This window comes from Myxocyprinus asiaticus, chromosome 1, assembly GCF_019703515.2.
Source record: "Myxocyprinus asiaticus isolate MX2 ecotype Aquarium Trade chromosome 1, UBuf_Myxa_2, whole genome shotgun sequence".
Lineage (NCBI taxonomy): Eukaryota > Metazoa > Chordata > Actinopteri > Cypriniformes > Catostomidae > Myxocyprinus > Myxocyprinus asiaticus.
Genome location: NC_059344.1, coordinates 27,720,994 through 27,745,663, shown reverse-complemented (window position 1 = coordinate 27,745,663; position 24,670 = coordinate 27,720,994). Strand labels below are relative to the sequence as shown.

General features: G+C 37.5%; 1 protein-coding gene across 3 annotated transcripts; it reads right to left on the bottom strand.

The window, feature by feature from the left end:
* Window positions 1-208: 208 nt before the first annotated feature.
* On the bottom strand, window positions 209-13,861 carry LOC127416258 (proline-serine-threonine phosphatase-interacting protein 1-like). 3 transcript variants are annotated; one of them, XM_051655704.1, is made up of 16 exons: window positions 13,614-13,860; window positions 11,038-11,138; window positions 10,897-10,971; window positions 10,609-10,643; window positions 10,400-10,506; window positions 9,778-9,840; window positions 8,389-8,493; window positions 5,128-5,173; window positions 4,932-5,011; window positions 3,320-3,418; window positions 3,099-3,195; window positions 2,896-2,965; window positions 2,744-2,781; window positions 2,459-2,565; window positions 1,790-1,830; window positions 1,504-1,689 (listed from the first exon to the last, which is right to left on the bottom strand). In XM_051655704.1, exons 1-16 carry the CDS (start codon window positions 13,641-13,643, stop codon window positions 1,644-1,646), a joined length of 1,140 nt encoding a protein of 379 aa, XP_051511664.1. In that variant the 5' UTR covers window positions 13,644-13,860; the 3' UTR covers window positions 1,504-1,643. The 3 variants fall into 3 exon arrangements, with proteins under 3 accessions (XP_051511587.1, XP_051511501.1, XP_051511664.1); XM_051655541.1 differs by lacking the exon at window positions 1,790-1,830 and having other exon boundaries at window positions 211-1,689; window positions 13,614-13,858; XM_051655627.1 differs by lacking the exons at window positions 1,790-1,830; window positions 3,320-3,418 and having other exon boundaries at window positions 209-1,689; window positions 13,614-13,861.
* Window positions 13,862-24,670: the final 10,809 nt, after the last annotated feature.

Sequence of the window (24,670 nt, the reverse complement as noted above, 5' to 3'; positions counted from 1 at the left end):
AATGCCACTTTGTGGAATTAAAGTACCAATTTCCTTCCGAAACAGCAAAATCTGTACATTATTCCAAACTTTTGGCCGCCAGTGTATATGCAGTGTGTGTGTGTATATATATATATATATATATATATATATATATATATATATATATATATATATATATCTCAGCAGAAAGGAAAAATAAAATTATGTATAGGGCCATAGTGATAATTTACCAGTCCAATGGGATCTCTGAAGATCACACTCTTAATTATGAAAAAAAGGACAATACACCAACATGTTAGAGAAATATACAATAGAGAAATATACAACAAAAGTAAATATGTCCTAAAAATAAATCCTCCAACACATTCCCCAGAGACAGAGCAAAATATAAACCCAAAAAATGTAAATAAATTGCATCAAATAAAGTCTAATAAACACACAAGTCTTTTGATTGTTCCCCTTCCTGCATGTATTAAAGAGCCAATGTGATCAATAATCATTATATTTTCTCAACTTTTACAGATATTGTGTTGACTGCATTCATTCATTCAAGTTGTGGTATATGGGTTTTGTTTTTTTAAATTATGTTCAATTTAATTTTGATTATATATTTATTATTATATATTTGTTATTTATTTTTATGTTAACAACATCACAAAAATCTCTGGATTTTAAACAGTATTTAGACTTTTCCAAATTTCAGTAACAGGGTTGCAAAAATTGCAAATCTCACAGAAAACAAATGAAAAATAAAACAGCTCATATAATATTAAGTTGGCCTCCTTGACAATTAACATCTGAAGGCTTTCCTTCAGTTTTAGAGCATGCTCATTAAGGTGGTTAATGTGGTACTGTCTATTAAGGAGACTACTTAATCCACAAACTGGTCTAGACAGACAGTTGTTGTACTGAAAAAGAAATGCACTTGTGTTCTGACAGACAGGGCACATCTTTCTTAGTAAAATGCATTAGTACGTCACAGATAGTAAATATAAAAGACAGAAGCCTACTATAAATTACAACATTATACTAATTTCATAACATTAACAGTACTAAATATGTTAGAGCTGTGGCGCAGAAGTAGCACATTTACTCCTGAAATACAAGAGCTGTTCACCCTCTCTTTCCATACTTTCCTGTTCATATACAGTACTATCCTATAAATAAAGCCTAATATGAGCAAAAGAAGAAAAAATAAATGCTAAATATATACAAATACATGTTTAAAAGATAAATTCATAATCGAGTCAAATAAAGACTTTTCTTGATGACACACAATGGCATTCACCTCCAAATCCCATCTAGAACAGATTCATTGTACAAACAACTGCAGAACAGTGCCATGTGGGAGTAACTTCATAACTTACTTAATCAAGAAGAATTCCTAAGAAAATATGTCAAGAGCTGATATCTTTCACACTGCACAATAAGTATAGTCTTAACACATCATCTTAGTTAGACTTAGTGTAATAACTACTCTGCTCATTTTAAAGTCATATCCAGATTTGCTTTATTCCAGTTGATGGGGTTATGTTCAGGATGAGGAGTAGCAAGATGTGAGCTGTAACTCTGCAGTGAGATTTTGGTCAAGTACGTTCCAGGGACGAGCCCAGATATGCCATTCCTCCATGCAGTCCACCACCCATCCTCGCCTTTCTCAGTTACTGTAACAACTTCTCCTTTAATGATAGACAGCTCATCTGCTTCCTAAAAAAGGACAGTGAGTGAAGTGAACAATTACTAACCAAATTTGTATCTTAATGGGATAGTTTACCCCAAAACAAAAATTATGTTATCATTTACTCACCCGTTTGTTGTTCCAAGCCCACATAATTTTCTTTCGTCAATCTACAATAAAAAAAGGTGTACATTTCTTCAAACACAAAAGGAGATGTTTGGCAGAAAGTTAGCCTCAGTCACCATTCACTTTCACTGAAGCTTTTCTCCATACATTGAAAGTGAATGGTAACTGAGGCTAACATACTGCCAGAAAACCATATGGGTTTGGAACATGAGAGTGCATGATGACAGAACTGTCATTTTTGAGTGAACTATCCCCTTTAAGTCTTCTATATTCAATCACTGATTTTGTGTAAACTACAGTGAATGTCAATAGATGTGATAACTAAATATTAAAGGTGAATAGAACATATACATATTGGTGTAAAAAAGCTTTTATAAAAAGGCATGTTTTTAATTGTTTTTTTAAGTTCAGATTGTGAGTGACTGTCTAATAAAACACTGTAGTGAGTTCCAAAGTTCAGAATAAATACAAAAAAGTCCTCTGTGATTTTTGCACTGCTATTGTGATACTAGCACACATACAGTGGGTTTGTAAATTTCACTGGTGCAAGCCATTCAGAGCTGTAAAGCAACAAAATATGTATCCTAACCTATTCGTTTTTCGGTACCAAAAACTACTTAATGAAGAATACCAAAATATAATCAGTATAATTGTTGCAATATATTTATTTACCTGTGCTTTAAAATCATATAAAACCATGTACTTCTTCTCAGTGGCACCTTCCCTTTCTTGAACAAGAGTATATGGTTCACCCAAATTACTGCCTGCTTCACGGCTGCCTGTGATATAAGTACAGCAGTATTTAAAAGCCTGTACAAAGTTAAAAAGTATGCTGATAATTCCAAAAGATACATACTAAACTGCTAGAGTTAATTTGAATTGTGATTATTTATTGTTCTTTGCATCCTTTTGCCTTCAAGTACATTTAAGAATTTGCAGCGGTGATAAATTACTAACCACTAGAGGGCACTATCCTTGGCAGCACAACCGATAATCTGCAGAGAGTATAGTAGATAAAGTATGACATCAACAACCGTTTCTGTTATTCACAGAAAGTAAATAAACAGTCATTTGTAATTATTTAAAGTTTAGGCAGATTAGACAGTCACCTCTTCGTTTCAGGCCTCTGGACACTCCCATTAGTGTCCACGTCACAGTAACACAGAAACTCAATGGGAGCTGAAGATACATGGAGTGCTTGTCAACACAGTGTTTGTCAAAGCATCACAAGGTCTTATGACAAGTCTTTAAAGATAATTGTTACTTTTCTGCAAAGCTTGTATTATGATGATAATGATGAAATTCCATTGACCTGGTGGACAACAGCCAGTCTTTTTCTTCTCAATGAAGTAGTTGTTGTCAGTGATGATGTCACACTGCTCTAAAATATTCCGTACTTCCTCATAGCACTACCAAAGAAAAAAGAAACACTTACGTGAGGTATGAGTGATAAATAGTTGCTTCAGAAATTGTAAACAGCATCTGGCTGGGCTTTTAATTATACAGTACAGGTGGACAAAGGGAAACATTAACCTCATCATCCCTGACACACTGCAAAGACAGCAGATTACAGTGATCCCATAACACACAGCGCAAGATATTAATGCGTTCAGATTCCTGCTGCTGAAACACCTGCAATAAGAGATATAAATGCACTCAAACACATTTTATTCCTGGTTAGATTCCTTTTTGTTGTCCTCACCTTTTAAACTTTGTCAGAAAGAGGGGGGTGGGGACAAGATGTCAATGTGAATGTCATCATTTAATTTTTAACGTAGAAATTCAGATGATGCTATAATTCATATCAAAAGCAGTCTCAAATTCTTAAACTGTAGACTAAAACCAAATAAATATTTTTTTTTAATAAAATGTAATCAAAATAATGAACTGTATGTTAAACAATTAACAGGAGGCATTAGGATAAGTTGTCAAATATTTTTCTGCAGGGCTAACATTAGCTAACAAATAACAAATTTGATCATCAGCCATCTGTTAATTATTTTTCTGTACTTGCGCATTCCCGCGCAGCCACGCCAGTGTAAAGATATCAGAGTTTTTTACCTTCTATAAAACGCCCGGTAATATAATCCCAGGTTAAGGTTAGATTTTGTGAATGTGAACTGCTTGTGAGCCATTTATTTATCATATCTGCAATACAGGAGTTGGCTATATCCCATAGTGAGATACTGAACTAATCTTAGAAAGAGAACTTTAGGTTACTCATGTAACCCCGGTTCTCTGATAACAGGAGTGAGGTGTCTCACAACACTTCCCTCCTTGCAGTTGCATGGAGAAGAGATTTGCGGAGAATGAAGTAGACACCTATGACAGTTGTTTGTATAGGGAGATGGGACTCTGTCATCACAACTGTGATTGGTCTCTCAACTGACAGACTGGGTGTTATTGGTGCTTTCAGGCGTTACCCCATAGTGAGATACCTCACTCTTGTTAACAGAGAACCGGGGTTCCGTGAGTAACCTAAAGTTATATATTTGTGACATCAGTGAGTAAATGCATTGAGTTTAAGCACCCATCTCTGGGATCTCTACAGACATCCCTTATCCTGCAAGAATCTAAATTAAACCAGACATCTGCAGAAATAATTAATCTACAGTCAGACATTTGTTCGGAAAACCAAGCACGTCCTAATAGGGCTTTACTTAATTGCACCAGTTACTGTTGAATATGGTAAATGCATTCAGTCTGACTAGAAACAGGGATAAAACGTATCCTCTCCGGAGATAAAAAAAAAAAAAAACATCCAGAAGGGAGGATATCAAAAGAAGAAGCAGGGAAATCACCCCCACCCGCAAATCGCACCCTGCATCTTAGTCAAGTCTAGTCTAGTCTATTCTAGTCTACTCAAGTCAAATCAAGTCTCTTTATTCTAGTTTATGTCGGTTATTCACTTTGTAAATAAATACTGCACTTGGGTTCTCACATCATCATTGTCTTTGTCTGTTCCTGTCTTAAGACTGTCTCAGCGTTACAATCGCATACCAATGAGATTGTGTCCACTCTCATTTAGTCATCCCTTTAAATAAAATCATGAAGCTTCTGTATTTCTGATACACTTAATCTGCTGCATTTTTGTTACTTTTTAGGGGATGTTTATGCATGTTTTGTTGCTTGTGTTTTTTTGTACCTCACATGCACTCCTGTATGTACTCTCCCAGTCCTGGCGAGTTTTCTCTAGCTGATCAACATTCCACCTGTACTGCTTTTCTAGAACCAAAATGAAAATAAAGTATTTACTTACAAAGCCTGGACATTTTTAGATATATTTTAGTGCTTCTGCTGCCAACATGATCATAAACACAGAGGAGTTTGTTAGCACAAACCTGCCAGGTTGGCTGCTTGCCTGCATAATCGGGCCCTGTTCAGCACCTACAATATAGAACAACATAGATACTTAGATATATTCATTATTTAAAATGACTTGACTTATTTGGACAGCAGTGAAACATTAATTGTACACATAAGCATTCTCACAAACATAATTGGTCCATGAATGAAATTAAAGCATTGCACTCATGGCAGTAGAGAGACAAGATACCCAGTAGTGTTTTTTTCTTTAACAATAAGCCAATGGCTAAATGTGCTCCAAAAGCATCATGGAAAGGATGTGCAACATAGGCGCTGCCAGACTCTATTTGAGAGAGGGTTCAGTAAAAAACGGCAGCTGGCAGCAGGCCAGTGTCTGTCGGAAGTCAGTGTCAATGACAACAGTAAACAGACGCATTTCTCAGCATTAGCAGTTGAGTTCATGAAATAATTATAACACATTTCTTCAATCATATGTATAAAGATTCAATTTAATATTGTTAGCATTGTCGTTATTATCACAAGTCTTGTATTCGGAATTATGTCATTTGAAATCACAACCGCACTAATGTGAAACAACTTGAAATGTTCACATTCAGCAATAAAATACTATATGGTATAATATGCTTTTCCTATCTGTGGTATAAATGACATAACTAGAATTACACAGCATTTCTGCCCAATATTAAAATATGTTATGGTCTGAGAAAGACATACAATGGTGATGAAAGGCAAATGTCAAGAAAATGTTTTTTTTTTTTTATAAATGAAAACAATGTTTTTTATTTAGGTTTAGTTCACTGTATACTTAAGCTTAATTAAGCTTAATTGTACTGCCCCCAAACGGCAAAAAGCAGTAGTATTTTGTCAATTTTAAGTTATTACCAAAATCAGGTCTCTATCTCAAGTCAAGTCATTTTTATTTGTATAACGCCTTTCACAACACACATCGTTTCAAAGCAGCTTTACAGAAAATCATGCATTAACAGAAAATGAAACTGTAATATCTATAATGTCTTAGAGTCATCTATCTGTCTTGTAAAAGTCTGTGTTGGCTCAATATATGCTCATATTCAGTAAAATTGTTTTATAATGCAGTGTAAATACTTCAGTGTTGGTATATCATTTTTTTTATAGGGCAGTATAGTAAATAATTGGTATGTTTAATGTTAATTTTTATTCTGTTGTTGGTCTTGTTTTGCTGTAAAACTTATTTGTGCATTTGAGTTTATTGAAAACTACACAAACAAGTGGCATCCGCATCATTTGTCATGATGTCAACATCATGAACTATGGGTACAGAAAGCCTGCAACTTCACTGTTTCTGTCGTTTCATCTACATTACATTACACCACAATTAAGATTGAAACATTACAGCAACTTGAAACGGCGTTCTCTAGAAACTCGTCAGTCAATCATTGTTTTGAGGAATGAAGGCTATACAATGCTTGAAATGCCAAAAAACTGAAGATTTCATACAAAGGTTTACACTACAGTCTTCCAAGACAAAGGACAACTGGCTCTAACAAGGACAGAAAGAGATGTGGAAGGCCAGATGTACAACTAAACAAGAGGATAAGTACATCAGAGTCTCTAGTTTAAGAAATAGACACCTCACATGTCCTCAGCTGACAGCTTTATTGAATTCTACACGCTAAACACCAGTTTCATGTACAACAGTAAAGAGAAGACTCAGGGGTGCAGGACTTATGAGAAGAATTGCAAAGAAAAAGCCACTTTTGAAACAGAAAATCAAAAAGAAAAGGTTAGAGTGGGCAAAGAAACAGACATTGGACAACAGATAATTGGAAAAGAGTGTTATGGATCTTAACCCCATTGAGCTTTTGTGGGATCAGCTAGACTGTAAGGTGAGTGAGAAGTTCCAGACAAAACAGTCACATCTATGGCAAGTGCTACAGGAAGCATAGGGTGAAATGTCACCTGAGTATCTGGACAAACTGACACCTAGAATGCCAAAGATCTGCAGAGCTGTCATTGCTGCACATGGAGGATTTTTTTCTGAGAACTCTTTGAAGTAGAGTTTTTTTTTTTGTTTTTTTTTTCAAATTGTAATAGTAATTTTTCACGTTATTAATGTCCTGACTATACATTGTGATCAGTTGAATGCCACTTTGGTGAATAAAAGTAACAATTTCTTTCCATAAGAGCAAAATCTGCACATTATTTCAAACTTTTGGCCACCAGTGTGTGTTTAATAATGAGTAGCTAAGAACTGTCAACAATGTGATGAGGAAAATACTGTAAGTGTTCTGGCATGTTCAAATGAAAGCAAAACAAATGAAGCTTGTGAACAGCATTCTGTTTGAAAATAAACCAAGCTGCACTTCCAGTTGTATCACGTCAGTTCACGCGTGAACATGCCAATGCGCTTACGTCACATGCGAGGCAGCGTGAACTGATTCCCCTCATGGATGTGCATTGGAGAGCGACCGGAAGAAAAACAATTATAGTGAAAAGGACTTAAATGTTGATCTGTTTCTCACCCAAAGCGATCACTTAGATTGCTTTAGAAGACTAATTTAACCTATGGAGTCGCATGGATTATTTTTACTATAATTGTATGTGCTTTTTAGAGCTTTAAAGTGCTGATCACCATCCACTTGCATTGCATGGACCTAAAGAGCTGAGATATTCTTCTAAAAATCATTGTTTGTGTTCTGCTTTAGAAAGAAAATCAGACAAAACTGGGATAGCATGAGGGTGAATAAATGGTTAGAGAATTTTCACTTTTGGGTGAACTATACCTTTAACATATTTAGCTTATTTAGATGAGTGCAGTTATGAACAATTAGGCAGAAATCCAAACTAAACTTTTTTAATTAAGTTTCCTAAGTCAAGTGCCTGCTTTTGTTGTGAGGGTACGCATGTAATCTTGAGACAGCCTCTGTAACATATTGGGTGTTATTATAGTCATTATAAATGACTGATAATTAAATTTTGTAATCAATGCATCAAAGTTTCAGCATAATATTGACGCATTTTCACACCCCTAAATACAATTATTTAGTGCAAAAAAAAAAAAAAAACTCATTTCATTTCAAACTCACACCACTACAGTTCATTATTGTTATTGTTAAAGATTAATCGATTTTCATTCATTAATGTTAATGATTGTTGATTAAGGACATTTCTGTAAATTTGCAACCCTAATTGGGATATTTATTTTAGTGCTTATTTAGTATTTTGATATATACTGTACTATAATATATTGATTTTACAGTACATGTTACGTGGCTTTAAAGTTTAGGCCCTCACACCTTTTCTGATTGCCGATGGGTGGAGATGGTCACATTTGTCGTCTTCACCACTGCTTGCTCAGCTTCAACAGCCTCCTTACATCTCTGCTCATAAAAACTTTTTGACTGAAGGACAAAAAGAAATTTAACAGAGTAAAATTGGGAGTGAGTGAAACAGAAAGATGAGTGATCAGGAGGAAGGGATAGCAGTTAATAACATAAAGAATCTCACGATCTTTGGTGTTTCTGTGGTTGTATAGCACAGGAAGTTCAGGTCTATTTATATCATTAGCGTGCACATCTACCAACCAACCAACCTTTCTCTGTCTGTTTCTTTTTTCTCTCTCTATCTCTCTTTACACTGTTCTTATTGTACAACTTATTCTATCTTTGTAGTCTAAATAAATGTTTGAGTTAGATTCTGTCTTTATACCCCACAAGCCCGCACAACAACCCCTACATTCATCTTAGGTATGCATGTGCACTGGAAAAAGTGACAACCTGCAATTGTTACCTTGAAGGAAAAGTTCATCCAAAAATGCAAATTCTTTCAGTATTTACTTACTCTTATGTCATTTTAAACCCATATGTCTGTCTTTCAATACCATAGCAGCTGAGAGTGTTGCCATAATAACTTTGTGCAATGTTTACAAAAGTGTATCATTGATTTTATTCCATTGGGGAGTGCATAACGACTTTAATTTCAGTCTGTTCATCATACAAAGTGATCGTATGCCTTCAGAATCCTAGGAGTAGGATGCATGAGCTGCACTGACTACTTTTATGATACTTTTGGTGCTTTTTTATGCTTTAAAATGAGTCGCTATAAACTGCAATAGTATGGAAATCAGCAATCATGACATTCTTTAAAATAAATCCTTTTGTGTTACACAGAAGAAAGTTTTACAGGTTTGGAATGACATGAGGGTGAGTAATTAAAAACAGAATTTTAACTTTTGGGTGAACCATCCATTCAAGGAGCTCTTTATTCTTGATTTACCACTTAAAGATGAGTTTTGTTGGTGTAAGCTAATGTAGTCAGGATGATTTAGTCATGTTAAATATATTCTGATGTAGATAAAGCCAGTTCATTTAAATATTACCATATGAAGCACATTTTTTAGCTTATGTGACAATGTTTTTTGGGTTTTTTTAGTATGTATAATCATATTCAAGTGCATTCTTCAAATACAGTCACTGTGGGGCTAGTGGCTTCTGTTTCTGCTTTTAGTTTATATTCCTCTTCCTCTTTTGGCTGAAACTTACTTTGGGTGGACCCTGAGAATGATGTGTCATTTAGACCCTGAACAACTAATCCCAGCTATCTGAAAGCAAATTCAAATGGACTTGGACTAGGGAATTATTTATATCTTTTTTTTTTCTTCTTCTTTTTTTATCTCCTTTACTTACCTCTACTGTCTTCTTGTGTAACACCATTTTAGGTTTCTGAAGTTTTTCAATAATCTCTTCAAGCTAATTGGGGCAGAAAAAAAAAGTTATGTTCATCATTTTAAATTTTCACCCAAAAATTACAATTCTGTCATCGTTTTCTTACCCAGATATTGTTCAAATCCTGTGTGACTTTCCTCAGTGGAACACAGAGATGATAGGCAGAATGTTAGCCTCAGTCACTATTTTGCTGCATCTTCTTTGATCCAAGTGAACTGTCTTGAGGCTAACTGAGTTTTGTGATTGAGGCTAACATTCTGCCTGATATCTCTTTTTGTGTTCCACTGAAGAAAGTGAATTATGACATAATTTACATTTTTGGGTAAACTATCCCTTTAATAATTTTATTCAAGATCATTAATTGACATCCACACCTTACAAAATACAACAAATTACTTTTAAACAGTTTATTTTTGTGCCTTTTTTTTTATTTATGCCCTGGACAAGAGGCACGTGGGCTCAAAAATTAAAATGCCAGTTTCTTTCTGCTTGCACATTGACCATATTAATAACCACAACTACTGCCATGGAAACCAAAGTGCTCTACTGTCCTGGATCATTTGATTTGACAAATGTTTTCAACCTTTTTTCTCTGTTCCCTCTGGTGTTCTCGAAATGATTCTATTTTCTTAACTTCCTCCCTTATTCTTTCAGATAGTTGGATATGCAGGTTTCCTGTCTTCTCAATCTCTAGAAAACAATGCAACTCATGTTGAGGACACTAGTTTTCAAGCTTCTTTTGTATCAATGTGAGGTAGAAGGATAAAAAAAAAAAAGCATAATTTCACACACCTGCTTTCATCTTGTCAAACGATGCCTTTAATGTTCTGCGTGTTAAAAAACAGATAATATAATGAACACATATACATATGCAGCTAAAAAAATAGTAACAGAATATTAAAATGTATACATTTTTCTTTTTTGAAGCACTTTTTACACTTAATGGGAGTAGTCCTGCACGGTGGTTATGGGTAAGTGGCATCCACTGAACTAACATCTTTCATAGATTTGGAGGTGTTTGGAGTGAGTGTGTTTTCTTAAGTTCTACATATTCATGATATGTTCACAAAACCAATTTACCCAATCTCGGTTTGACCCTCAGCCTTTCGAGCAATCGCCACCAGCTCTCTGCCGTGCTTCTCTTCCGCCATTGCTCTGTGGGTGAGAGGAGAAGTCACACACATTCATGGAGACACATAGATATAGAGGAATGTTCCATACCTCATTTTCAATAGGTCTTCTACATCTTTGCACATGTGTCTGCCATCCTGTAACCTCTGCAATATGGCCTCATAACCTGATTGGTCGGCAAAGTCAGCACCCTTAGAAGACACCACACATTTCAATACACACATGAGCACGGATTCTCTAAGAGGACAGGGAGGGGATTTATTTTCTGAAATAGTTTTGAGTTCCCTTGCAATAGCTTTGCGTTCCCTTACAAAAAGTTTTGCAATCCATCGCATTAGTTTGCATTCTTTCACAATAAGTTTTGCGTTCCCTCGCAATACATTTAGAGTTCCGTCATATAAATACTGTAGTAAAAATCATGGTAAATTTTGTGGTTACAATGGTTTTAGGCTACTACAAACACCAAAGTTCAACCATGGTTACTGCCGTAGTTCAATTAGTAAAAAAAAAAAAATGGTTAGTTTTCATAAGGGATGGATAATAAAGGTATTGTGATGAAGCCCAAAATAATTACAGGGGAACACAAAACTAGTGTGAGGGAATGCAAAACTTGTGAAGGAACGCAAACTGTTTTAAGGGAACACAAAACTAACTGCAAGGGATATCAAACTATTGCAAGGAAATGCAACCTTATGAGAGGGAATGTAAAACTTAATGCAGGGCCGGCCCATGGCCTAGGTGACACCCACAAGCTTTTAATATGCTCAAGGTTGCCAGATAATAGTTGCAACACTCCAGTCAGAGATTTATACATGCACAAATAGGAAATATTTCACCTTATGTCATACTTAATTTATGCAATCTGGCAACCATCTATGCGAGTGTGGGCGCTTTCTCTCTCCTCTTCGAAAAAAAATTATAATAAAAAACGTTGCACTGCAATAGTGCAATATTGCGCTTAATGAAAAGTGTGATGCAGCCACTCCGTGTCCATTCGTGAGGTTGTGTGTGCTGTTTAGTGCCAAGTCTACGATCAAACCTTTTCAGTGATGAACTTTAGTAAAATCCCAATAGATCTTCGCATCATTCGCACATGGAGGGGACACACGAGCAAAATGTTTGTTCTTTGTGTTATTTATTAAATGCTGAAGTCCCTCACACCTGTATGTGAATGTTACTCTGGCAGTAATCATTTATCAGTGTCATGCAGCCTGTTTTATTCAGTGGTTTGCTGAATGGGATGCCAAAATAAACCATTGACCAGACTCACATCATGACCCATGGACGTGTAAACAGGTTGATAATGTTCTGAGAATTAAACAAATGTGTGCACATTGCGGCAAACATAAAAATAAGCTTTTAAAATCTATCATTTCCGAATCTTTTATTTTACTATTAAACCAGACTCCTGATGTAGAGTGTTAAATTGAATACTAAATTACCACTGCATTGAAGTATGGGAAAATAAACAATTAATAATTATACTTTTTATTCAGTTTTACTAACACATGATAGAAAAGTAGCAGCAAAACTTCAAGCAATGGCAGAATGGTCCCATCAGAATACACTTCAGAAAATTGTGCATCATTCAGTGAGTGCATGAGTGCACTAGTACTTCTGGGCTTAAAAGATACAAATATGCAGAACTTTTTATCTTCTCTCTTCCATGTTCTACTTAACAGCTGATGTGGCCCATGTACCAAAACTATTGCACACCTCTGCTCAGTTGAATATGTAAGACAAATACTGTAAATTGGCAAGCAGATTTCCTTGAATCCCAGCAAACACACAAAAATCCCTGCAGTTTGTGAACACACAAAATGCTGCATCAATGTATGTCCTAATCTGCAGGCGCAGCATTTTGTTGTCATTTTCAGTGACAGATCATGTGGAAAAAAAAGCAATAAATGTTTTATACATAATAATAATAATAATAATAATAATAATAATAATAATAAACTGTTCTTTACGTTGTTTTAGTAGCATTTAAACGTGATTTAATCTATTAAAAAATGTGTAATTATGATACATCACTTTATACAGAGCACCCCCACTATTTTCAGAGGCACCCTCGGTGATTTTGATCTGGGGGGCGCCAACAGATCCTGGGCCGGCCCTGACTTAATGCAAAGCAACGCACAACTTATAGTTTCTGTATTTAACTGGTCTAAATTTGACTGCTCTCAAATGATCTCTGAGGCATAAAGGGGAAAATATCCCTTGGCTTTGTTCAGGTTTTAAAAACTTCAAGTGCAAGTTTCAATAGAGTGAAAATTGAAATAATTATATCAACTCGAAAACAAAAAAGTAAAACCAATTAGGGAACCAATCATCACACAAATATCGCATGTAAGTCCTAAGATACATGTCCTTTAGATATGCACATATATTGTAAGTCCTTATAAAATATACACATTTCGAGTTTTACCAAATGGTGTTTAAATCAAAACTGGCCAAAACAAATGTTACTGGCATCACTTCTCATAAAGGCGCGTGTCTGATGGGCGAAGTGCGTCCAGTGTGTTTATGCACAAACAAAACGAGTTCACTTACAGTGGGCAATGGATTTAGTGTAGAAACAGAAATACAAAAGAAATTAAATATAGTTGCGCTACTACTGTTCGTACACTGAGAGATTCATAACGGATTCTTAAATAAGAACTTACCCAAAACGCATCGCAAAAGTGTAAAGCCATCTTGGTCCCAAAATCGGTTAATGTTTTCTTTCTCAAGTGTCTTGTCACACCTACCTAATGCGCAAAGAGAGATTAGCCTCGTAAGATAAAATAGACGGCACACAGAAAGACACGCTTAGAGGCGAGTCAACAAACACTTTGAATTGAGGAAGAAAGTCAGCAGCGCTTTTCAGTGGGTCAGCTTTGATCTCTAGACGTCATTTTTGCTCTTTGTAAGAGGAACAAAAACAAATGTTGACGTGAAACGTTCCGTTACGCAATTTCTACCTATTTAAATTATTATTATTATTATTATCATTAAACACTACGAACTCGTTTAGAAAATGTATGTGTACATATTTTACTTCTGAAAATAAAATGTTTACACTTAAAGCGTAACATACTGTAATCCATCTAACGTGACTAACCAATTTACACTGCACTTCTCTGTCTAGTGTCTGCTTAATTTACACGTTGACCAAGAGAGGGAGACATAAAACTGCTAAGACGTTGCTAAGCAAACGGCACTTTTATGTTCTTTATGTAGGCCTACTGATGCGCAAGTGATAAAGGATAATCAATTCGTCCGAGCACAAGCAAGAAGGTAGAAATAATCCACTCGCTGTAAAGTTGTGTAAACACACACATGCTGCACATGTACACACACAAACAGACATACTGTACATGCATGATGCAACACACAAGCAAACCTGTATATTCACACTGGTTTTACTATCAAAGCTGTTTGCAGATATTGAGGACACACACGCACACACACATACACACACACACACACACACACACACACACACACCTGAAGATACAACTATAGCATATTTGAGATAAGAAAGTTGCTTTTTTAGAAATGCATTGGATCTCTTTAGCCAAGTTGCTGTCTTTGTCATGTTGCTGTAATTTTGTTATTGTTTTCAGTCAATATTAAAGTACTAAAAGAGCTATTAGTGTCACTTTGTTTTTTCACAGGTTTGATTAGTTTTAGAAGTAACTTCAAATGAAAGTAATTAGTAATCTGATTACTTCCCCATGAAGTAAGCATTAAAGTAATCAGATTACAATTTTAGAGAAGTAATCAGTAGTGGATTACTTTTTGAAAGTAACTTACCCAACACTGCTCCCGAGAGTATTCCAAAGATGGCCGACAGTGGACTGACTTGCTAGAAAGACTTTGGCTGTACTACTGTAAAGTACAGTGCATCTCGCTCATCTAGTCACATTTGGTTGACCAGTTTCTCTGTGTTGTGCAGCTCTTCTTGACAAGAGGAATGTGAAATACAGTGCATCCAGAAAGTATTCACAGCACTTCACTTTTTCCACATTTTGTTATGTTACAGCCTTATTCCAAAATGGATTAAATTCATTATTTTCCTCAAAATTCTACAAACAATACCCCATAATGACAATGTGAAAGAAGTTTGTTTGAAATCTTTGCAAATTATTACAAATAAAAAACGAAAAAAATCACATGTTCATAAGTATTCACAGCCTTTGCCATGACACTCAAAATTGAGCTCAGGTGCATCCTGTTTCCACTGATCATCTTTGAGATGCTTCTACAACTTGATTGGAGTCCACCTGTGGTAAATTCAGTTGATTGGACATGATTTGGAAAGGCACACACCTGTCTATATAAGGTCCCACAGTTAACAGTGCATATTAGAGCACAAACAAAGCCATGAAGTCCAAGGAATTGTCTGTAGACCTCTGAGACAGGATTGTATTGAGGTACAGATCTGGGGAAGGGTACAGAAAAATTTCTGCAGCATTGAAGGTCCCAATGAGCACAGTGGCCTCCATCATCCATAAATGGAAGAAGTTAGGACTCTTCCTAGAGCTGGCCGCCCAGCCAAACTGAGTGATCGGGGGAGAAGGGCCTTAGTCAGGGAGGTGACCAAGAACCCGATGGTCACTCTGACAGAGCTCCAGCGTTTCTCTGTGGAGAGAGGAGAACCTTCCAGAAGAACAACCATCTCTGCAGCACTCCACCAATCAGGCCTGTATGGTAGAGTGGCCAGACGGAAGCCACTCTCAGGACTCTCAGACCATGAGAAACTAAATTCTCTGGTCTGATGAAACAAATATTGAACTCTCTGGCCTGAATGGCAAGCGTCATGTCTGGAGGAAACCAGGCACCGCTCATCACCTGGCCAATACCATCCCTACAGTGAAGCATGGTGGTGGCAGCATCATGCTGTGGGGATGTTTTTCAGCAGCAGGAACTGGGAGACTAGTCAGGATAGAGGGAAAGATGAATGCAGCAATGTACAGAGACATCCTTGATGAAAACCTGCTCCAGAGCGCTCTGGACCTCAGACTGGGGTGAAGGTTCATCTTCCAACAGGACAAAGACCCTAAGCACACAGCCAAAATAACAAAGGAGTGGCTACGGGACAACTCTGTGAATGTCCTTGAGTAGCCCAGCCAGAGCCCAGACTTAAAACCGATTGAACGTCTCTGGAGAGATCTGAAAATGGCTGTGCACCGACGCTCCCCATTCAACCTGATGGAGCTTGAGAGGTCCTGCAAAGAAGAATGGGAGAAACTGCCCAAAAATAGGTGTGCCAAGCTTGTAGCATCATACTCAAAAAGACTTGAGGCTGTAATTGGTGCCAAAGGTGCTTCAACAAAGTATTGAGCAAAGGCTGTGAATACTAATGTACATGTGATTTTTTTTTTTTTTTTTTTTTTTTTTTTTTTTTTTTTTTAAATAAATTTGCAAAGATTTCAAACGAACTTCTTCCACGTTGTCATTATGGGGTATTGTTTGTAGAATTGAGGAAAATAATTAATTTAATCCATTTTGGAATAAGGCTGTAACATAACAAAATGTGGAAAAAGTGAATCACTGTGAATACTTTCCGGATGCACTGTATTTCACATTCCTCTTGTCAAGAAGAGCTGCACAACACAGAGAAACTGGTCAACCAAATGTGACTAGATGAGCGAGCATATCAGTTTGGGATCAGTTCAGTAGCATATGTTGGGGGGAAATCTGTACACCATCTTTTCAAAGAGGAGGGCCCTGTGTGTGCAAGGGTGAGGCTGCTGATGACACTTTAGTTCAAACAGTGAGTCATGGGTGTTGGACTCATTCAGCCTTTGAAATCTGTTAATAAATCATCAGATCCCAGAGTTCTAGAGCAATAATGTGCTAACTAAAATTGGGTCATAGTATAAAAATGGAAAATGAATAATCAGATACCAGTAGTGGAGGAAGTACTAACAGTGGAAATTTTAACTTTGCTTCTCTTTCACTCTGTCAGACATCTGACCAAAGACTCATCTTGTAATCATCGCCAACACATAACCATTGTTGTAGAAGTACAGTGGAAAAGTTGTTGTTCAGACTCTTAAGCACATTTGTCTGCTTTTGGCTGTGAGTGTATGTGAGTAAGATGGGGTGACCAGATTCCTGCTTGTGGAAAATGGGACAGCCCCCTCCCAGCAAAAATGAAATTGACGTATCCTTACCTAGGCACAGATCAGTGCAAAGTAGAGGGTGCATCCGCAACTGTTGTCACCATGTACTTTTCACTGGCAGCAATTTTTCTCAGTGTGCACTTGTCTTTCAAGAGTTTATCGTAAAATGCAGAGCAGTCCAGTCCAAAATTAAGACGTACGAAAAGCATTGCCTTCATGACTGTTTCACTGATTCGAGATTTATCCGGTGTCCATGCTGCATTCATTAATGCAAACACATTCTCCACAGATGCAGATGTCCCAGGCAGGTATAAAACAAACTCCACGACCTTGGCTAAGACTCCGAAGTTGATGGTCTTGCTCTCCAGCTTACGATAAACGTCTATCCATCAGACATGTCCATCTTGTACATGTTCCACTCAGTGATGCGACAAGTGACATTGATTTTCGCGCAAGCCCACTCACAAAAAAGTGTGGTTTCCTCAATCAAACTGAGAGCGGGGATTCTGGAGAAGTGTTTGAGGCTGCTCTGAATGTCTTTCCACTCTGGGATGTCTCTCAGTAGGGCCCACTCAAGTTTTTTTGTGTTCTCCAATGAGAGGCTCCAATTTTGGAAGTAATCCACCGATGTTGAACAAAAGTTTCTCGCTGCACAAAAGAAATCATCCACTCGCATGTCACCAGCTTCAACCAGGGCATCCAACTGCTTTTTAATGTCAGAGGGTATGAATGATTCCTCCAGCCTGCAAGACTTTTCTCAGGTCATGAATTTGCAAAGCCACTTCTGTGGCTGATATGTGGTCTTGCTCTACTATCTCCAGTGCATGGTTTAAAGTGGCTGTTTGCTTGAGTGCAAAGCCAATCCAAAGTTTAGTGCAAGGATCGCTGAAATTGTCTCTTAGAAACTTTGGGCTTTTTTCTTGAGAAAGAAAGTATGCACACAGACCATTGAAAATGTGTAGTATTCTTTCAAGAGCTGGACCAAGAGAGAGGAAACGTGTGTTGCCATGGTGCATTCATTTTTGATAGTCCAGCTGCACAAAAGCGAGTGCATTGCATATGACAGCTTCAGATTTGGTGTGGGCAGATGAAAATTTTGGATCATACAGTTTCTTGATCAATTTCACACTGCAGGTAGCCGACTGAAGACTATTTCCATGCACAATGGAATGATAAGCAATAAGTCCTTCACTTGCGTGCACCTTTTCAGATTCTGAACTTTGCTTCACAAAAAAATTGCTAAGACTTGGTGTGGCACACTTAGTTTTAGCAGCATCCACATGCTTTTTTTGTATGAACATGCTGCGTGATGTCGGTGCGGCCTCCATGGACGATGGAAAAGCGAGTTCCACAAATCTCACACCTCACATTACTAGACTCTGTTAGTGACTCCTTTTTTAGAAATTTAAACTCTTTTTGAAGATCCTCATTAAATGTACATGCACGCTTCCTTTACATTTTTCCAGCCGCAATTTCATCTGTGTTTTCAAACTGACTCTTCAATCAGTTCACTAACTGGACGTCTTTTGATAGGGGATTGTGATTGGATAATTTAATTAATTCATGTACTTCAAATAACTCGGTGTGATTTTATTGGTTTTACAAGCCGTATCCTTGGCTACCTTTGATTAGAATACTCGTGTGACTGAGAAAGCCGCATAGGCGAGAGAAATTTTAGGAGAGGGGAAATACGGGACAAAACACGATTTTATCAGAATAAGTCGGGACACTAGAAAAAGTGCTTAAATACGGGACTGTCCTGGGAAAAATGGGACTCTAGTGTAAGATGATGCTCATGTTTATATGTTTATGCTTGGCTTGTGAGTGTGTGTTGGAGTGTGCACCTGTTTGCAGTAGAGATACAGTACATTAGTGCAACCTGTTCACTGGCTGACAGATTAGCATTTTGATTCTTTGCACCACTGCTAATTACTTAAACCAGCTGGATGAATTTAGATTTAGGGATGGGGGGACTTCAACACAGGGAGGGGATTAGAAAGCCTATCACACACTATATTTTCAACTACACCATCAATGCAAACAGATAAAAATTTCACAATTATCTTTAGCACTATTTGTACAAATACAAATGCACACACATACAGTAACTGCAACACTCACCATTTTAGACATCTTGTGAGGTATACATAACTTCTTTGTAGAGCTATGTGGTGGTGTACATAATTATTGATCGATGTGATGAACAGTGTGGTGGTGGTTTGTGTGTGTGCGTGTATTGATTGTTCTGTTATGCAGTATGATGCTGAGTGTGCCATTGTTGACTGCTTGTGGTCGCCAAAGCAGGCAAGAGGATTGTGGTTATGCTGCAGACAGACTGACGTAGTCTCTGTGTGTGTGGGTGTGTGTCCTCTCTCTAGCAGTGAGTCAGTTCCTTGTTTGAAAAGAAGACTAAAAGTGCCAAGGATTTATTTATTTATTTTTGTTATTTACAAATATATACATGCAGTGTTGAAATGGAGAGTACGCCTAACTACTAAATGCTAAATAAAATAAGATCTCTTTGTCGCATAGTACAAATCACAAAGAGCACAATTGAAATATTCATCATATGGCTCAAAGATCTGACACTCATTTTTTTGTCCGGATCTATTAAGTTATTCAAAAATACATTTAAAGGAATGTTCCGGTTTCAATACAAGCTTAATCGATAGCATCTGTGGCATAACGTTACTACAACATTTTTATTTCGACTCGTTCCTCCTTTTCTTTAAAAAAAAAAGAAGCAAAAATCAAGGTTACAGTGACGCACTTACAATGGAAGTGAATGGGGACAATGAAAGTGAATGTGGCCAATTTTTGGAGGGTTTAAACACAGAAATTTGAAGCTTATAATGTTAAAAAGCACTTGCATTAATCTTCTGTTAAAACTTGTGTATTATTTGAGCTGTAAAGTTGTTTAAATTGTAATTTTTACAGTCGTTTTAGGGTTTGTTGATGTTACATCATCATGGCAACAAAGTTGTAAAATTGGCCATAACTTTACACAGAAAAGGTTAGTGAGTGATTTTATCACACTAAAATGTTTATACATGTGTGCACTCATATCCTTTATGTCTTGTGGCTATACTTTTGAAACAGTGAGTATTTTCATGTTCAAAAATTGGCCACATTCACTTCCATTGTAAGTGGCGCACTGTAACCCAGATTTTTGCATTTTTTAAAGAAAAGGAGGAATGAGTCGAAATACATTTTTGTGGTAATCAACATTATGCTCATTGAGCTTAACTTGTATTGAACCCGGAACATTCCTTTAAAATGCAATTCACAAAAACACCTCTGCTTTGACAAAAATGTTTTCAATTTCTGAGTTCAAACAGAAACAGAGCACATGTATTAAAATGAATGGGAGAAATTGGAACACCCAATATGGCAGATGTAGAAAAGGAAGTCCCATCTTACAGGTAAAAGAGCCAATCACCTTTTAGATACAGACATTACCTATCAGCTATCTCGAGAACATGCATACGCATTAGCTGGACCAGCCTGAAATATGCATTTTAAATTTTTTATACTATTGTAGTCAGATTTTACTGCTCATTTGAAACGCATTCTTTGATATTTGAAATATGTTCTTTGATCGTAATCTTAACGTTTTAGATATTTCGATCTTTCCTGATTCAAGCAGATGCTGGTGCTGTACTTTTAATGTCACTTATCCATAGAAATTAGCTGCCCGGGAGCATTCCAAAGATGGCTGGCAAGTAGACTGACTTGACCTTGTAGATCTTGAAAGGGTTAGTCTCATTAAAAGCTAAAATTCTTAAAAATTGTTATAATTAGTTTGTAATAGCCATTTTGTTGTCATGTGGCAATATATATATATACACACACACTCCTACAATGCAAATGAGCCTCTTTATTGAATGCCCCATTTTCACAAAATCAAGAGCCTGGCGCAGTTAACGCCTCGCTATTACATAAAATGGAATTCATATATTTCCTTTTGTGAGTTGGGTGCTAAAACTTCACAGACAGCACATGGAAACAAATGTTGATATCAGCAGGGGCAATTCATTCCTAGTGAATCCCCCCAGTGTCTTTCTAGGGGTAGCAGTACCAAAGTATTATATGTAAGTGCTGTTAACGTGAAGTTTTTCTACTTCGTTGACTTTAATATTCGCCATGACTGGGTCTAAAGTGGTCAAATTCTGATGCCTCCGCCTTGACTGACATTGACACTATCAGCGTTGCATCCTGGTATCAGTCCTGATCTTGAAATATCCAGGAATAGCAGGACAGATAGTAGCTACACGTATTCACTCTCATAATGCTCCTGTTATGTATACCCAGCCATCATTTACATCACACGTTACAAGGCTTTCTTTTTATAAAGTAGTAATCTTAAAGATGATGAAGTGTTTGTGTGAGCCAGTGTGTATCTATATCTGGGTGTGTCTTGGTCCTTTTCATGTGTATTTTTTTCATAATTGATCTTGCTTTCCTCATTCCCATGGCATTAAGGGTGACCTTCAGAGTAGGAGCACCAGGCCAGCACCGAGGTGAATGAACTGTTACCTGCCAACCCCCAAAACACTAGTATACAAACAAATACAAGCAAACACACACACTCTCATTTATGTCACAATCATATACATTCTCTTGCAGTGATAACCATCAACACCTTCTCCGATGCTTTTGGGTTTCCAGCTGGCCTACAGGTGCTCTGTGTGTGTGTGTCTGTGTGTGTGTGTGTGTGTGTGTGTGTGTGTATTGACGCGCCTGCTTCCCTCGGGCTCTGTTTGCTGGGATAGTGTATCAGTGGCGCCATCCGTCCTGCTCCCACCGCCAGCCCCCAGAATGCATTACACACCAATCGAACAGAGCCAGTTGGGAGAACTCCACTTTTACCTACTGGACAGCACTGCTGTTAGGGGCTTTTGTCCCTCTCTCGCTCGCTCTGTCATGCTCCCCCTCTTCTCCTATGCATTTTCTGTTGAAAGGATCATGTTACACAAGCTGTAGAGACCACCTCAGTTAGAGTTTGTGACACACACACATGCTCACACACATACATGAAACAGATGAACAGATGATTCCACAGACAGATTTATTTCCTTTTTTCCCTTCCCACATTTGTTTTTTTGTTTTAATGGTTCTTGTTTTGTTGTTAATACACCTTATTATTTACATTATTAATTATTTGTAATTTTTTTTAATAAATTCCATGTAGTTTAAATTAACCAGGGAGTCTAAAAGGGGTGTATTGTTGTTTAAAGAAAAATAAAGAAAAAAGGAATGCACATCCAACCCGAGTTGGGCACAGGTGCAAGACACAATGCAATCAACAAAGAAGAAATGGTAAGTATTCGCACACTGATTTATTGCTCCAAAAATACTTTATTGGCTTACACTTGCAATGTTTCGACCATTAGGTCTTCATCACATTTTCCTGATGAAGACCTAATGGTCGAAATGTTGCAAGTGTAATACAGTTATGGATTTTTGGAGCAATATGTGGACACTTACTATTTTTTTTTTTTTTTTTTTTGTATTGTTATTTGCCATATGGTTCAATGAGAAAGAATAAGAACACAACCTTCAGTCTGATATTCATGTCAGCACTGCAGTTTGCCAGGCTCAGCCATGTAGGGCACAACATGCTCATAAAGCGTTGTTTTGAAAGTGGTCTTACATCTGGTGTCATTCAAAGTTTACCTACAATTTGATTATTGAATATAATGAATATTCCTTCTGAATAGACCAGCATTGCTGGTCACAAGCTTATGTTGTGTTTGGGGTGCTGGTCCCCCAGCATGGGATGCTGGTGTGTTGGTGTCCCCACCAGGCATTTAAACTAGCTTAAACAGCTTCATCAGAAAGACCATGGCTTTGCTGGTCCACAAGCTTGACCAGCACCAGCCAGCATAAAGCAGACTAAACCAGCAAGGGAAATGCATGCCTGTTAAGCTGGTTCTTATAGCACGCAGGGTAATGAGTCTTTAAAACTATCTGACATGACCCCATCAGAGACATTTGCTAAGTACACCTGCATCTGTTGCATCTTTATGTGTCATCCAGGGGTTTATTCTTGTCAGTCTGTGTTTACAGATAACTAGCATATAATTATAGTAAACTAACATAACCAACATAAGCCATATGTCCTTGAAAGCCTCCATAATGAAGATGGAGAGATGGTAATAGCTACAGTAGTTAGCCAAAAACTCCCTGCCGTTCCTAAACATATTGTAGAAAGAAGTGAGGCTTTCCATTAAATGTCATTGTATGCTGTACTTACCACAAACTGCAAGTCGTGCACATTCATATATAGTATTTGTTCACAATGCTACTCTGTCCTAGCAAATTTATAAGCCCTGGATGTTTTGAGGTATGTTCACAATGCTTGACGTGTATCACTAAATGATTGAGATAAACAGTGGTTTGCTATGACCTTTGCTGCCAGTGTGCCTGTGCCCTGCTGCAGACTGAGAAATCTTATGCCTCAATCACATCAGGAAGTGGACTAGAATAGCTCCCAACTTGTGAATGAGACAGATGAGTGTGTTCCGCACTGTCAATAATAGATGTGTGTTTGTGTGTGTGTGTGTGTGTGTGTGTGTGTGTGTGTAAGACCTACTATATTACTAATATTATTTTAGTATTAGTAATAGGACATCCTGTATGTCCTATTACTTGTGAACCTATTACCTGAATCCCAATGTGGATTCAGAGCAGGTCGAAGCACAGTGGACATGATATTCACCTCACGCTAGCTGCAGGAGAAATGGTGTGAACAATACAAGAATCTGTTCATTGCCTTCATGTACCTTTTCAAGGCATTTGACACTGTACATCGTGACCTCTTATGGAAAGTGCTCCTGCAGTTTGGATGCCCCGCAAAGTTCACTACAATCTTGTGGCAGTTTCATAAGATGATGTCCAAAGTGACACTAGGTGGACTGGAGTCTGCCCCTTCACAGTAGGCACAGGTGTGAGGCAGGGCTGTGTTCTCACACCAGTCCTATTGAACATCTCCCTACTGTGCATTACAACACTGCTGCACAAGGATGTGGATGAAGGAACTGGGGTGACCATGGCCTACAGATTGGATGGGAACCTCTTTAACATCAGGAGGTTCCAGTCAGTGACCAAGCTCCAGTTAGTACTTGTGCTGGAACTTCAGTATGTGGATGACTGTGCCCAAGTATCCTACACACCAGAAGCCCTACAGTCCACTCTCACAACTGTTGTCAGTGCATATATCAGGATGGGACTAATTGTGAACATCATGAAAACAGAAGTCCTTTGTCAGTGGTCATCGGAACCCCTACAAGAACCACAAGTATTCTTCATTGCAGACTCCCCCCTCAGTGTTGTACTACACTTCAAATACCTCGGCAGTTACCTATCCAACAACTGTAGCATGGATAAAGACATTCAGGACAGGATAAAGCATGCCTCATCATCCTTTGGAAAATTAAGGAGAAGGGTATTCAGCAACAGTAACCTCCATCTTCACAACAAGATTGTTGTCTATCAGGCAATCTGCATCTCCACCCTCCTCTACGGCTTTGAAACCTGGACCATCTACACTCGCCACCTAAAGATGTTGGAATATTTCCACATCAAGTGCCTGCAGTGCATCTTAAAAG

Bases quoted from the DNA above. Each gene is read 5' to 3' on its own strand.
- LOC127416258 (XM_051655541.1), bottom strand. From the start codon at position 13,643: ATGGCTTTACACTTTTGCGATGCGTTTTGG. The intron at 10,972-11,037 runs GTATGGAACATT...TCTCACCCACAG, and splicing joins GAAGACCTATTGAAAATGAG to AGCAATGGCGGAAGAGAAGC. The intron at 3,196-3,319 runs GTTAATGTTTCC...TTTCTTTGGTAG, and splicing joins AGTGTGTCAGGGATGATGAG to TGCTATGAGGAAGTACGGAA.